The sequence below is a fragment of the Mytilus edulis genome, chromosome 8 (assembly GCF_963676685.1).
Source record: "Mytilus edulis chromosome 8, xbMytEdul2.2, whole genome shotgun sequence".
Taxonomy (NCBI): Eukaryota; Metazoa; Mollusca; class Bivalvia; order Mytilida; family Mytilidae; genus Mytilus; species Mytilus edulis.
In genome coordinates, this window is record NC_092351.1 from 1,694,510 (window position 1) to 1,709,711 (window position 15,202).

Genomic DNA, 15,202 nt, shown 5'->3' on the forward strand with positions numbered 1-15,202 from the left:
CGCTATTATTATTCAGATGTGTTTTTCACAAATGACCAATGATATACTCCAGAAAAAAAATTCTGAGGCACGTGCATTTGGTCCAACACGGCGGTTTAATATCCTTCTGAAGAACCTATTAGCAACCCCGTTGTATTTTGGTGGAGTTTCTTTCGCTCATGAAGTTATTCAATTTCCGTATTTTGAAGACTTTCACTTTGTCTTTCCGTCGTTGTTCTTGTTTACCACTGTCATGGTATTTTCTGTTTTTCTTCGAGTTATATGTATTGTATCATCCCATTGATGACTTTTTATCACTCCATTGCTGTCGTCTGTCTTTTTCAATGATTATAATTTTACACTCGCATTCGGTTCATCGTTGTGAATTTAATACTTACATGTATAACATTCCTCTATGCATATTAATTTTTTTTAGATGAGTTAACAAAGTACATTACAATTCAATTCAATTCAATGTTTTATTACATTACATCATATTTTGAACTTATTACAGAAACCTTTTCATAATTGCATAAATAAAAAATGAGGTAAAACCTCAATTAATGAAAGAAGAAGCGGGGGAAAATTCCGAACAAACATCTTCATTTTAAAAAGTAAAATCACAAAAATACCTAACTCCGAAGAAAATTTAATCGGAAAGTCCCTATAAATCACATAGCAAAATCAAATGACAAAAACACATCAAACGCATGGGCAACAAATGTCATACTCCTGACTTGGTACAGGCATTTTTAAATGTAGAAAATGGTGGATTGAACCTGGTTTTATAGCGCTAAACCTCTCACTTGTACGACAGTCTCATCAAATTCCGTTATATTTACAACGATGCGTGAACAAAACAGACATAATTATATTTAGACCATTATATATAGATATTCAATTTTCAGTAACTTGATATGGTAAAAAATGTTAGAGTGGGCAATGTTATACCTAGGGTTGCCCTTTTTGTTTTTGAAACTCTCAAATAAGTCACGCAATGGCAATACAGAGGCAATGAAAACATAATAGGTTAATATTAAGTTTATTCTAAGCATATAAAAACAAAGCGTTGAAGTCAATATGGCTCATCACCTTCTATACTTAAATCAGGGACAGTCTTTATTATTACATGTCTATAGACGACGTACTGTCCTTAAACTGACTGTTCTATAATTTCTGATTAATATTTTGGTAATTCCTTAAACCATTGTAGATAGAAATATGCGGCTTCCGCCATTTTTCTTTTCCCTAGAATTTTCTTCACTTTCTAACCAATAATTAAGCCCACATATCCAGGACAGTTCGCAAGCTGTAAGTAAAACAAAGATATCTTTATATATTTTTTTGTTTAGTATGTGTGTTATTTTTTAATAATTAAAAAACTTGATATAGATTGCAAGTAAATATGTTCCATAAGTGTTACGCACAAGCTGCGTTTTTGACGCAGGTACACAGGCAAATTTCACTCACATCAATTTCACGTGAATTTAAATTCATGTGAGTCTCACACGTGAAATTCACGTGAATTTCACCTCAAACGAGCTTATACGTGAAACTCACGTGAAATAAGTTTTTGTGAGTTTCATGTGAATCTAATTTGAAACTCATGTGAATTTCACATATTAAAAGTCACCGTGACGTAAAAAATTTAATGTGAAATTCACAAATTGAGTTAAAATCATGAAAAACATCAAATTTTATTGTTGTAAATTTCACGTGAAATTTATGTGCAAAATTTCACATCAGATTCATGTGAATCTCAATTCATGTTCACATGAAAATTTTCACGTGAGTTTCATGTATCAGCTCGATTGAGGTGAATTTCACGTGAAATTTTCATGTGAATTTCATGTGAGATTCATGTGAAATTCATGTGAACAAATTTTGCCTGTGTAGTTGATACTCACATCTAAAAAAAGTAATACTATTTTCAATTCTGAATTATTTTATGTACATAGATGTACAATGTACATACATCGGCATTGAACAAAATCGTGTGTTTCTGCAAAGTATTTTTGACAGTTACTGTATTATTTAGTGTTGTCATAATAAATTGTTTTCGTTTTTGTAATAACTATATGTAAACTCGGTAACCGTGAGGAACACAGGTGAAGTAATATTTCGCCGGACAATAAGTAGCCGATTAGGGGTGCTCAAAGTCAAAAATATAAAATACCAAAATCTCTCTATATAATTATATACAAATGATCCAAAAAGACGTTCGTGAAGTGTTATTTTGTGTTGTATAATACAACACTCGGGTGACTTATACTATAAAAGAAGTAACTGTATCACAGAAGATCACGACCCTAATTTGATTTCCCAGTACGATGCTCTCTGTTCTATAACATATATGTAACTGTAGTCACCTTTTCCCAGAACGTAGAAGATCGAATCCTTCATTGATTTTATCCAAACTCATCTTATGAGTTACAAACTCGTCGACCATTAGTTTTTTATTCATGTACTCCGTCACTAAATTACTGATAGTTTTAACCTTGTAATCTGAAAAATAAATTATACCAATAAATAAGTTAAATGTCGACCTGCTAGCCAAAAAATAAATAAATAAAATATCGGCATAAAAGCTGGAAAAGAATTATGAATAAAAGGAGATGTGGGTATATGAGATAACAATCCTTTGACATATTAAAACAAATTCATTTTTGCCCGGCATTTGGTAGACGCCTTTAGTACACGTAGTTCTCTGTCGAATCGTTTCGTCTACCTCTTGTGCCTTTGAAAAACGTGACCAATATAACATTCTAGAGCAAAACTTAACAGAATATCTTCATTACAGCTTCTGTCAAACATATAAGCTAAAATAAAAAAAAAACCAAGCAACTTCTATCAATGTAATACTCTTGACTTAATTATTCCTATAGGATCCACTTCATTGAAGGTCATCACATATACTGTTACATAATTTATAATGGGAACTAGTATTATATATCATTCTAGAGGTAAATGCGATATTGTATCTCTCTCCCACCAGCATAGAGTATAATCCAATCATCTGTCTCTTAAAATCATTGAAAATCATTGACATGGTTTGTGAAAAAAGTACCGTTCCTCTCTGACTTACCTCCATACAGAGATCCTATAACTTGTTTCTCCGTGGTAATAGCGTAAGGGTTAGTGACTTACCTCCATACAGTGATCCTATAACTTGTTTTCCCATGGTAATAGCGTAAGGGTTAGTGACTTACCTCCATACAGTGATCCTATAACTTGTTTCTCCATGGTAATAGCGTACGGGTTAGTGACTTACCTCCATACAGTGATCCTATAACTTGTTTTCCCATGGTAATAGCGTAAGGGTTAGTGACAAATTCGTCTGTAATGGGAGCAACACCAATAATCAGCACTTTACCCCAACATCTGTGAACGGAGTCAAAAGCCACTTTCTAAATTAAAATAAAAGCATAATGCAAGTGTTGATAGATTACCTTTCAGATACAGATTTACATATATATTTTCTCTACTTGCGAATCACCTTATTCGCCCTCAACGAGCAGACTATTTACTATTGATCTAACATAGAAAAAAAAGATGACAAATAAAGTAATGACAACTTATACAATGCTACACACATTTAATGCTACAAAATGTCCAGTTCTACAAGCAGTATGGGCTTTACTCATTGTTGAAGGCCGTATGGTGACCAATAGTTGCTAATTTCTGTGTCATTCATGATTGTGTCTCTTGTTGGTCTTGATGTATAGATTCTGCGTACTGATGTTGTTTATCATCTTAACAACGTGTTTTATAGTTCTTTCATTTGTCTTTGTTCTATTACTAATATTACTTTTACTGTTAAATGGTTTTATGTGATATTCGTTTGACGTGGCTCGGTACTTATACATTTTTTCATGTGTTTGTATTGGCTTTCATTTTTTGGTGGTTTATTAGTTATCTTGGTGTAATCAGGGGTGTACAGAATTTTACACCGTTGTTGAAAATTCATACACCCTGAGGCGCAGCCGAATGGGTGTATGAATTTTCAACAACGGTGTAAAATTCCGAATGGGTGTATGAATTTTCAACAACGGTGTAAAATTCCGTACACCCCTGATTACACCAAGATAACGAATTTATTTCTTATGAACATTTTTCCTTTACTCATTTTGAATGTAAAATTGAAAAAATGGTAATGAAAAATTTACAGTGTAACGTTTTTTTCAATGTCTATGTTGCTGCGCATTGTAAAATACTTTTTACTTAATTTTTGGAAAAAAATTTAAAAAATTTTGTGTTCTTTGAGTTTTCCGGAAAAAAAATTTAAAATTTTTTTTTTTTTTTCTTTTTTAATTTTTATCATTTTATTTGGATTTTTTTTTTTTTTTATTTTTTTTTTTTTTTTTATTTTTTTTTATTTTTTTTTTTTCTTGGCAAAAAAAAAATAAAAAATTCTGAAATTTGTGGTAAAATTTTATTTATCCCGGGGTGAACCAGGGTGGGGTGTTATTTACACCGGGGTGATTAACCAATCAGATTGCAGTATTTTTGCTGCATAAGAAATAATGTTTTGTATATGCGACTTTTTGTATTTCTTTTGTTCTTATAACGTGACTCTGTACTTTAAAAGATCCCGTCAGTATGATATTGTTTTATTATATGTCATTATGATATATTTCTATTATGAATTACTATATACGTTGAACCACAAAAGTCAAAATCATTCAATCGCGTAGTGGAATTAACTATTTGTGGATTCTTATACATTCTACATATTACTTTGGGACTAGTTTAAATCTCGGTCTATTTCTGAAATTTATTCTTACATACTTTTAATTTTTTAACCCTGTATGCCAACATTGCCTATGTAAAATTTTAAAATCGTTTGTATGCACATTGAACGACAAATTTATGTGACGAATAAAATTTTCTGACGTCAGACACTCAAATCAGTGAATGTGTTCGTAGATAGTAGATGTTTTTGTGTGCTGTTAAATTGTCCCTTTAAAATTGTTATACGATGATGACTGATATTGCCATATTTTGACTATTTAATTTATTGTGTCTGTTCATTTAACGCATCAATGTAAATATAACGGAATTTGATGAAACTGTCATTAAAGTGAGAGGGTTAGCGTTATAGAACCAGTTTTAATCCACCATTTTCTACATTTGAAAATGCCTGTACCAAGTCAGGAATATGACAGTTCTTGTCCATTCGTTTTTTGATACGTTTTGTTTTTTGATTTTGCCATGTGATTATGGACTTTCCGAATTGATTTTCCTCTAAGTTCAGTATTTTTGTGATTTTACTTTTTGTTGAGATTTGTCTCATTTGCAATCATACCACATCTTTTTTTATATAGATGACATATCGTGAATAAAATACCACCACTGCTAAAGATCGAACGTATATATGTATACAACCCAATGAATGTTCTATTAATGTCCACGCTAATCATTAAGGATGCACATGGTTGTATTACTTGGCACACCGAAATGCATACTTCTGTTAAATGTTTATATCAAGCTCAATACATGTACAATGTATAGACAGATAGATGATTGTCTTTAATTTATTCATTTATCGTACTATTGTTTTGTTTACATTTCATCGAGGATTAATACAAGATATCTTATAAAGTATTTGTTAACATTATAAGATATCTTATATACTTTATAAGAAATCTTATTAACTTAAAAATATATCTTGAAATTGATTAGATATAAAATCGGCTTGCCATAAGTAAGGACTTGAATCTCTTGAACAGTTTGAAAAGTAGATTGTAGTGAAAGAAGTTGCGTAAAAAATGTATATTAATCGTAAAAAAATCCTTACATTTAGAGTTTTCTTGATAACGTTCGTTTTATAAGTTTTTATGGACTCTCTCTTTTTATGATTTACCTAGGAGTTCTGTATTTTTGTCATACGTTTTTCTACATTTGTTAAAATATTTCTATTGTTGTCTGTATGGCACGCCGTTTTTATATTTATTCAAATTTGAAGATATCTTATTTATTTAACAAGATATCTTATTAAGTATTAAGATATCTTTAATTTTTATAAGATATCTTATTTAATTTGAAAGTAAATAAGATATCTCTATTAGTTTATAAGATATCTCTATTAGTTTATAAGATATCTCTATAAGTTAATAAGATATCTCTGTTAATTGATAAGATATCTTATAAAGTTTATAAGATATCTCTATTAATTAATAAGATATCTTATAAAGTATATAAGATATCTTACTTCTTTATAAAGATATCTTTTAAATACATACTTTATAAGATATCTTATTAATTAATAGAGATATCTTATAAACTAATAGAGATATCTTATTAACTTATGGAGATATCTTATATATTAAATAAGATATCTTTATAACCAATTAAATAAGATATCTCTATAAGTTAATAAGATATCTCTATTAATAAATAAGATATCTTATAAAGTATATAAGATATCTTACTTCTTTATAAAGATATCTTTTAAATACATACTTTATAAGATATCTAATCAATTAATAGAGATATCTTATAAACTAATAGAGATATCTTATTAATTAATAGAGATATCTTATAAACTAATAGAGATATCTTATTAACTTATGGAGATATCTTATTAAGTAAATAAGCTATCTCTATTATAAACTATATAAAAGATATCTTAAATAGTTAATAAGATATCTTATAAATTAATAGAGATATCTTATTTTTTAAATAAGATATCTTATATATTTAATAAGATATCTTTATAAACATTTTAATAAGATATCTTATTTAATATATAAGATATTTTATTTAATAAATCAGATATCTCAATTAATATATAAGACATCTCATTTTGTTATTAAGATATCTCAATTTGTTTATAAGATATCTTATTTAACTAAATAAGATATCTCGAAATTGAATAAATATAATAACGGCGTGCCATATTATTGTCTGTACAGTATGTCGTTTGTGATAACATGCATTTCGTCTATATTTGAATGTAGTTCTTTTTTCCCCGCAAATTCACTAAAGCAAGAAGAATTCCAAACGAGAGTCTCTAAAGAGCCTGTGTCGCTCACCTTGGTCAATGTGCATATTAAACAAAGGACACAGATGGATTCATGACAAAAATTGTGTTTTGGTGATGGTGATGTGTTTGTAGAATTTCCTTTACTTATCATTCTTGCTGTTTACAATTATCTCTATCTATAATGAACTTGGCTCAGTAGTACCAGTGGAAAATATTTTGTAAAAATTTACAAAAAAATATGAAATTTATGAAAATTGTTCAAATTGACTATAAAGGGCAATAACTCCTTAAAGGGTCAGTTAACCATTTTGATCATGTTGACTTATTTGTAGATCTTACTTTGCTGAACATTATTGCTGTTTACAGTTTATCTCTATCTATAATAATATTCAAGATAATAACCAAAAACGGCAAAATTTCCTTAAAATTACCAATTTAGGGGCAGCAACATAACAACGGGTTGCCTGATTGGTCTGAAAATCTTGACCTAATGAACAATTTTATGCTGTCAAATTTGCTCTAAATGCTTTGGTTTCAGAGATATGAGCCAAAAATTGCATTTTACCCTTAGTGATATTTTTAGTCATGTCGACCATCTTTGTTTGCAGGCAAGGTCATCGGACACTTTTTTTAAAACTAGATATCCTAATGATGATTATGGACAAGATTGGTCAAATTTGTCTAAGTAGTTTCAGAGGAGAAGATTTTTGTAAAAGATGAAAAAAAATTATGAAAAATTGTTAAAAATTGACTATAAAGGACAATAACTCTTTAAGGGATCAACTGACCATTTCGATTATGTTGACTTATTTGTAGATCTTACTTTGCTGAACATTATTGCTATTTACAGTTTATCTCTATCTATAATATTATTCAAGATAATAACCAAAACGTGCAAAATGTCCGTAAAATTACAAATTCAGGAACAGCAACCTAACAACGGGATGTCCGATTCATCTACAAATTTCAGGGACGAAAGATGTTGACCTGATAAACAATTTAATCCCCTGTCAAATTTGCTCCAAATGCTTTGGTTTCAGAGATATTAGCCAAAATCTACATTTTACCCCTATGTTCTATTTTTTTTTAGCCATGACGGCCATCTCGATTGGTTTGCCGGGTCATCACACACATTTTAAAACTAGATTCCCTAATGATGATTGTGACCAAGTTTGGTTTAATTTGGCTCTGCAGTTTCAGAGAAGACTTTTGTAAAAATTAAAGCAACAGACGCCGACGGACGACGGACGCCAGATGAGCTAAAAAGGCCGAACAGTGAACACTGTCAGTGTAAACAAATACGATTTTGTTTTATATCAAGTTTAATCAACAAGTTAGCTACAGACTTTTTCGCTTACTATGTATACATAGTCTTATCACAGTTTTAACTTTACCTATACATTCAAAGTGCATATTCTTACCATAGTTTTAACATTGCCAATACATTCAAATGCATAGTCGAGTCCACCGTTTGTCATCTTTAAAAGTACATCTTGAAGTGGTTCTTTAAAATCTTTAGGATTTACTCCTTCTGTCATTCCAAACTTTTTCGCTGTATGTTAAAAAAAGTTCCATTCTAATTTTGAAGAACTACTTTATACTTAAAAAACATTGTAATAATATAGAGTTGTGTTAAAAAAAAGACAACAGTATATTTGTGCCGAATATTTATTAAGATTGTGCGAAGTAGAAAGAATGAAAGAAACACTAAAATTGAGGTTTCAGACTTACAGCAGAGGAGAACTCTTTCTAAAGAGAACACATTTTGCATTATTTGAAAATAATTAAGCTACTTTTTTTTTATCTTGGTATAACTGAATTCACTGCTTATTCTGAATTGAATTCAGTGCTTATTCTGAACAGAATTCATTGGTTTTCTGAACTAATTTTCTAGATTTATACACTAACTTTGGAGTTTAACAAGCATATTAATCTCCAGAACGATATTCCATTATAAATTTTTGTTTTTACTTTTAAAGATATCATTGTTTCTTTTGATTCAATAACAGAGAAATAAGTCGCATGCAAACAATAAATATGAAAAAGTCCTCACCTATTTCAAATTTGGCTGGATTGGTGTCTATTCCTATGATCCGAGACGCTCCTGCATTTCTACAGCCCATAACAACAGCTAAACCAATGGTACCTAATCCCCATACAGCACATACTGAACCGGGTTCTACCTAAAAATAACGGTTAATCTTTTTTAACTCATATTCAAACTTGATAGTTGACATCATTTATGGAGCCTTATTCATCAGATACTAAAACATCAAGCCATGGTAAAAATAATATTTCCTTTGAAGGGATTGTAATGATACTGAAATCAAATGGAATCTGTAGGACTGTCTCCCCGATACAACATTAATGGCAACAATTTGTATAAAAACAAACAAACACTTTAGCCCCTAAAACCAGTAACAGTTCCACTCGTTATTTCATCGCTCTAGTACAAATTTTATCAAAATAATTTAACGTTTGAACTTTCCTTTTTGTCATTTTATATGTTTTAAAAAGCTTTCGTATGCACATTTTTAGTATGCTCCACATTAGGTATGCTTGGGAAAATGCATTTCACCCCAGTAAATTACAAAAAGATGCATTCGGTTCATAATTCTATTCTATTCGAAAGAAACGACATAATATAAACAAAATCCTACCTTGGCAGTATTGATAGCAGAACCATATCCCGTTGCAATGCCACACCCTAGTAAACAAGCCTTGTCTAATGGTGCCGCTGGATCTATCTGCAATGCAATACAAATATCAATCAGGTCTGACATTAGACGGTAGTAGTCCTACCTTGACACACTGATCAAAGTTTAAACAAAGATACAAGACGCTAAAAAAAAAATTAAAAAAGATAAGACAAATTTTCATTTTTTCATGGTTTACTGTACCTTGACACAAGACCACTCCGATGCCACTGTATATTGACTGAAAGTACTGGTATTCAAATAATGATAGATTGGTTTACCATTACAACTAAACCGAACAGTGCCATCCAACATTCCTCCCTTCAAATAATGTTCTCTGAAAGTTAGAGATACAAGTACAGCCATTTGGTTTAGTTTTGCAAATCCTAATCGTATATTAACTCAACTGCCAAAAAAACTCCCCTACACATAATTATCATCGTTTTATAACAAATTTATTGCTCAAAAATACGAAAACGCACAAATATTTAAGCAAGGCTGATAATGTAAAGATGTATTTCGTTGGTCTATAACGTCGAGTCAAAGGTTTATAAGTTTGGATGCTTCCAAATACATACATTATTCGTTAGAAGCCATATTGTGACCTTACGGCGTGTCTTGGTTCGTATGTGTTGTAACGTTTACGCCTATTCCATTGTTCCTTTCAAATGAATGAAATATGCATTCGAATTATACAAGTTACAAAATTGAGAATGGAAACGGGGAATATATACATTCAGTTTTCCATATCAGAATTGTGTTAATCATATATGTTGTAGTATTTTCCTTTATATGTAAAATTACAAAAACATAAAAAAAGTTGTATCGCAGCTTTTGCTGCATATACGTAGAAATATAATCAAAAGTATTATGATTCAACTTGATGACAGCAATTATAATGTTCGTGAAAAAGTAAGTAATTGTATAAATTATAAGATTTTTTAGTTATACCCTTTCAACACGTCACAGACATTGGTTTTTCCACTCTTACATGTTCTACACTGGTTACACTGTCCCATAAACGATGGAATCACGTGGTCACCTATTAAAACAGCGTCATTACTTAGTGCTTTTTATGTGCTATTATATAATTCATAGACTGAACTTTTGTACTCAATACAGTATCGTACTTGCTCCAGTCCTTAAACAGGGAAAATATGCAAAATAAAGTTATTGCTAATTGCAAATTGTGAATCACTTTTTGAAACCAGAACTGTACACATTTACAAAACGTCACAAGCATTAACCATGACATTGAAAATTTGAAGATTTATAGATTTAAAGCTATTGTTAAATTTTTACAGATAAATTGTTCAAGTGTTATAGATATATGATATAAATTTTATTGAAGGCTAAAATGTAAACTTTCAGTTTTATCATTATAGCATTTGAATTCTTTCAAAGTCCTTCATTCCTTCATTTCTTTATTTCCTCTATTACGAGATCAAATGAACAACTATAATATGTAAACAGATCAAATTACAAAAGTTTTTAAAACATGATAACACAATATAATATTACAATATGAACAATAACAATATGATTGTTTTAAATTCCCATGCAAAGTTTTTTTTTCTCTTAAAAGTACGATCAGAAGAATATACACACAGTTTTAAAAATGTATGTTGATTTTTCATTTCAAAGTAAAGGCGATAAATCATATAATGATTATACGTGTCATATTTAACAAGGTAATTCAAATTTCTATACTTCTTTATGATACGATATTTCGATATGACATGATAATTCGCAAAAGATAACTTTGCCAAAAACGAAACTGAGAATGTTTTACCAAGAAAGTTGAATAGAACAACGAAGGGGTGAGTTAGCTGTTAATTGTTTTATATGACTACACATTGTTCTTTTTACCGCTAGGAAAGACGAGTTTGCCCAAGCATTTATTATTATAAACGTATAGCCAACTCGTTTATGCCATATGCGTTACAGATATAAACTATTAAACCGTTCCTAAAATGAATTATAGTACCAGCTTTAAATTCTGTCACGCCCTCTCCAACGCTTTCTACGATACCAGCGCCCTCGTGTCCCAGAATAGAATCCACAATCCAAGGTCTCGATCCACCCAAGTAGTTCTCATCACTGTGACATATACTGGAGTACATTATCTACAAATATATAATCAAAATATGTTCAGAAGTCTTTTCTTTACGTTCGAGAAAGGTAGTGAAAAATGTAGGTGCCGATCCTGTTATTTTGAAAAGGGGTGATGTTCCAACACCCGGAACACCACGAAACGTATGAATAAGTTGGAACTCTCTCCTGGGTCCGCTAATAAAAAATTCAACACACAATTACCAATAATGACATTAACACATATATATGACAAAAGGTCACTAACTTGGGACGACTAATATTTCAACGTCTTAACTCTCTGTCTTTTTATTTTGCCGTATTTGGACTATCAAAATATATCGGAAAGTACAAACAATAAAAAATCACTACACAGACAGCACTGTACTTTAAAATAATGGTATAATATTTAGGTTAACAAATACGCTAATTTGTATTAACAAAGAATGGAAGAACAATATAATATCATATGAAATATACAGAAGGTCTCATTGACGTACAAGTATTACCGTGCATTATCTATTCTTTATATCGCAGTAACTGAAAGAAACATGTTGATATGAAATCCCGTCATACTCTCTAATATCCGTGAATGAACAGCATCAAAAAAGAAATGCAGTAAAATGACTACTGGAAGCACCACTGTCAGTATTATTCCAGATCTAAACATTTTACCAACTTACAATTCACGTAACCAAGTATTTCAAAGTATGATTTTATCTCACATAATACATTAAGGAGTTTGATGGAGGTGAGTGACCAAATAGATGCAAAATTACGCTTCAACCAGATATATAACATTGTATTTTTGTGGATAAGATCGGATTTATACACAGAACAGATATCAATGCAAGGAGGCATTTAAAAAATACATCAAGAAAAACAAGAACAAACACGAGAACAGACACAAAGCATCCTACAAAAAGTCAAAGATTGCGAAACACATATGGACTTAAATTTCGGACGGACGGATGTACACACACACACATATGTCAATAATTGCATGCTAGCTACCAAATAACAACTCATGAGTGTTCAATCTTTATTAAGTTACCTTAATTCTGAGTTCACCAGCTTTCGGTGGCGCCACCTCAATATTTTCAATTATCAGTGGTTTCTTGTGTTCTCGCATGACAGCAGCCTTGCATTTTATAATCTGAAATTATACATGCGGGAACATGTTAAATTATGAAATAGTTTGAGGAACATGTTATTGTCTGAAATATACTTCCAGGTGTTTCCCCATGATAGTAGCCTTGTATTTTAATATCTGATATAGAATGAGGGACATGTCAAAGAATACGACATAGATTAAGGATATATTATAATTGACGAGTAGTCTAAAATAAATTAAGGATATATTTTACTCAACAATTGATCGAGGGACATGTTATAGTGTGGAACAGACTAAAATATGATTTTAAAGTCTAAAATAAACTAAAAACGTCATCTTCAATTCTGAAACAGACTAAAGACATCTTATTGGCTGAAACGATTAGTATGAAATAAATTACGCAGAAACATATCAAAAGTATCTAATAATCTAAAATATGTTTAAGATATCTTATAGTCTGGCATTCATTATATATAGACGACGTAGGAAATAGATTAAAGACATCTTATAGTCTGTAATAGATAAGGGACACCTTATAGTCTGAAATGTTTAATGTCATCTATTTCTGAAATAAACCAAAAGCGTCTTATAGTCTGACATATATAACAGATAAACTTACTTTCCATAATCAAATGAATAAATGAACTCTCTTCGTAAAAAGAAACTGGTTGGAATTTTGGAGATACGACTGATACTTTTTAAACTTTGATAACAATGATTTATCTCGAATGACACCGTAAGCTTTCCCCACGACAATACTATTTTTCTATAATTTTGAATTAACCAAGTGTATACTATTCAGATAACAAAGTACCGACGAGGCAAACTTGGAAGGATATTTAATGATGCACTCAGTCTCTCAATAACCTGTCACATATAAAAAATGTTTGTCTGAACATCATGACGACAGCCGGTCATATCTAAAAACATTTGTATGGACATCATGACGACGGCCGGTCAGATCCAAAAACGTTTGTATGGACATCATGAGGACGGCCGGTCACATCTAATGTAAGTTATATGGTTCGCTACTGACCCCCTACGGATCCATAGAGGGTTAGTAAAATTCATATGGGGTGAGGCCGGAGGCCGAATCCCCTATGGATTTTTATTCACCCTCTATGGTCCGTAGGGGGTCAGTAGTTAACCGTATAACGAATTTATCGCACGCTGGACTTTTTCTGATGCGTTATGTTGAAAAATAAACAATGAAACACAACAACATCAATAGTTGACGTCACCATTAACGCGTCATGAACCCCCTATGAAATCTACTAACCCCATACGGTCTCATAGGGGGTCACATCTAAAAACGTTTGTATGGACATCATGACGACGGCCGGTTACATCTAAAAACGTTTGTATGGACATCATGACGACGGCCGGTCACATCTAAAAACGTTTGTAGGGACATCATGACGACGGCCCGATCATATCTAAAATCGTTTGTATGGACATCATGACGACGCCTAGTCACATCTAAAAACGTTTGTATGGACATCATGACGACGGCCGATCATATCTAAAATCGTTTGTATGGACATCATGACGACGACCAGTCACATCTAAAAACGTTTGTATGGACATCATGACGACGGCCGGTCACATCTAAAAACGTTTGTATGGACATCATGACGACGGCCGGTTACATCTAAAAACGTTTGTATGGACATCATGACGATGGCCGGTCACATCTAAAAACGTTTGTATGGACATCATGACGACGGCCGATCATATCTAAAATCGTTTGTATGGACATCATGACGACGCCTAGTCACATCTAAAAACGTTTGTATGGACATCATGACGACGGCCGGTCTCATCTAAAAACGTTTGTATGGACATCAAGTCGACGGCCGGCCATATCTTAACACATGTATATGGACATCATGACGACGGCCGGTCATATCTATAATAATGTTAATCTGCATATCGCGACGACGGCCAGTCACATCTGATACGTTTGTATTGACATCATGACGACGACCGGTCACATCTAAAATAATGTTAATCTGGACATCATACGACGGTGGTCACATCATAAAAATGTTTGTCTGAAGAACGTGACGATGGCCGGTCACATATAAAAAAAAAGTAGACATTGTAATAACGATTATTTTTGCACTTGCATCTTAAAGACATTTGCAATAATAACTAAATTCGTGAAAAAAATGTAAGTCTACCTTTCCAGTGGTGTCAGCCATCTTGTCAACTCTGCGGAAATTAGACGAAACCTTGAATGTGCTCTTGTTTTAATAAGATAAAATAGATTTGACACTTAGGTCACCAGGATAGAGATAGAGGCATGCCATTGAAGAGCTGATTATGCAAATGCAG

General features: G+C 31.6%; 1 protein-coding gene across 1 annotated transcript; it reads right to left on the reverse strand.

Annotated features, from left to right (window-relative positions):
- Window positions 1-1,005: 1,005 nt before the first annotated feature.
- On the reverse strand, window positions 1,006-15,202 carry LOC139484592 (alcohol dehydrogenase class-3-like). Its single transcript, XM_071268366.1, has 11 exons — window positions 15,049-15,202; window positions 12,806-12,907; window positions 11,648-11,786; window positions 10,612-10,702; window positions 9,865-9,997; window positions 9,625-9,711; window positions 9,018-9,147; window positions 8,386-8,516; window positions 3,251-3,386; window positions 2,349-2,484; window positions 1,006-1,288 (listed from the first exon to the last, which is right to left on the reverse strand). Exons 1-11 carry the CDS (start codon window positions 15,067-15,069, stop codon window positions 1,258-1,260), a joined length of 1,137 nt encoding a protein of 378 aa, XP_071124467.1. The 5' UTR covers window positions 15,070-15,202; the 3' UTR covers window positions 1,006-1,257.

Coding starts and splice junctions, on each gene's coding strand:
- LOC139484592 (XM_071268366.1), bottom strand. CDS start 15,069: ATGGCTGACACCACTGGAAAG. Junction 9,998..10,611: donor GTCTGTGACGTGTTGAAAGG/GTATAACTAAAA, acceptor TCTAACTTTCAG/AGAACATTATTTGAAGGGAG. Junction 1,289..2,348: donor CTTCTACGTTCTGGGAAAAG/GTGACTACAGTT, acceptor TTTTACTTACAG/CTTGCGAACTGTCCTGGATA.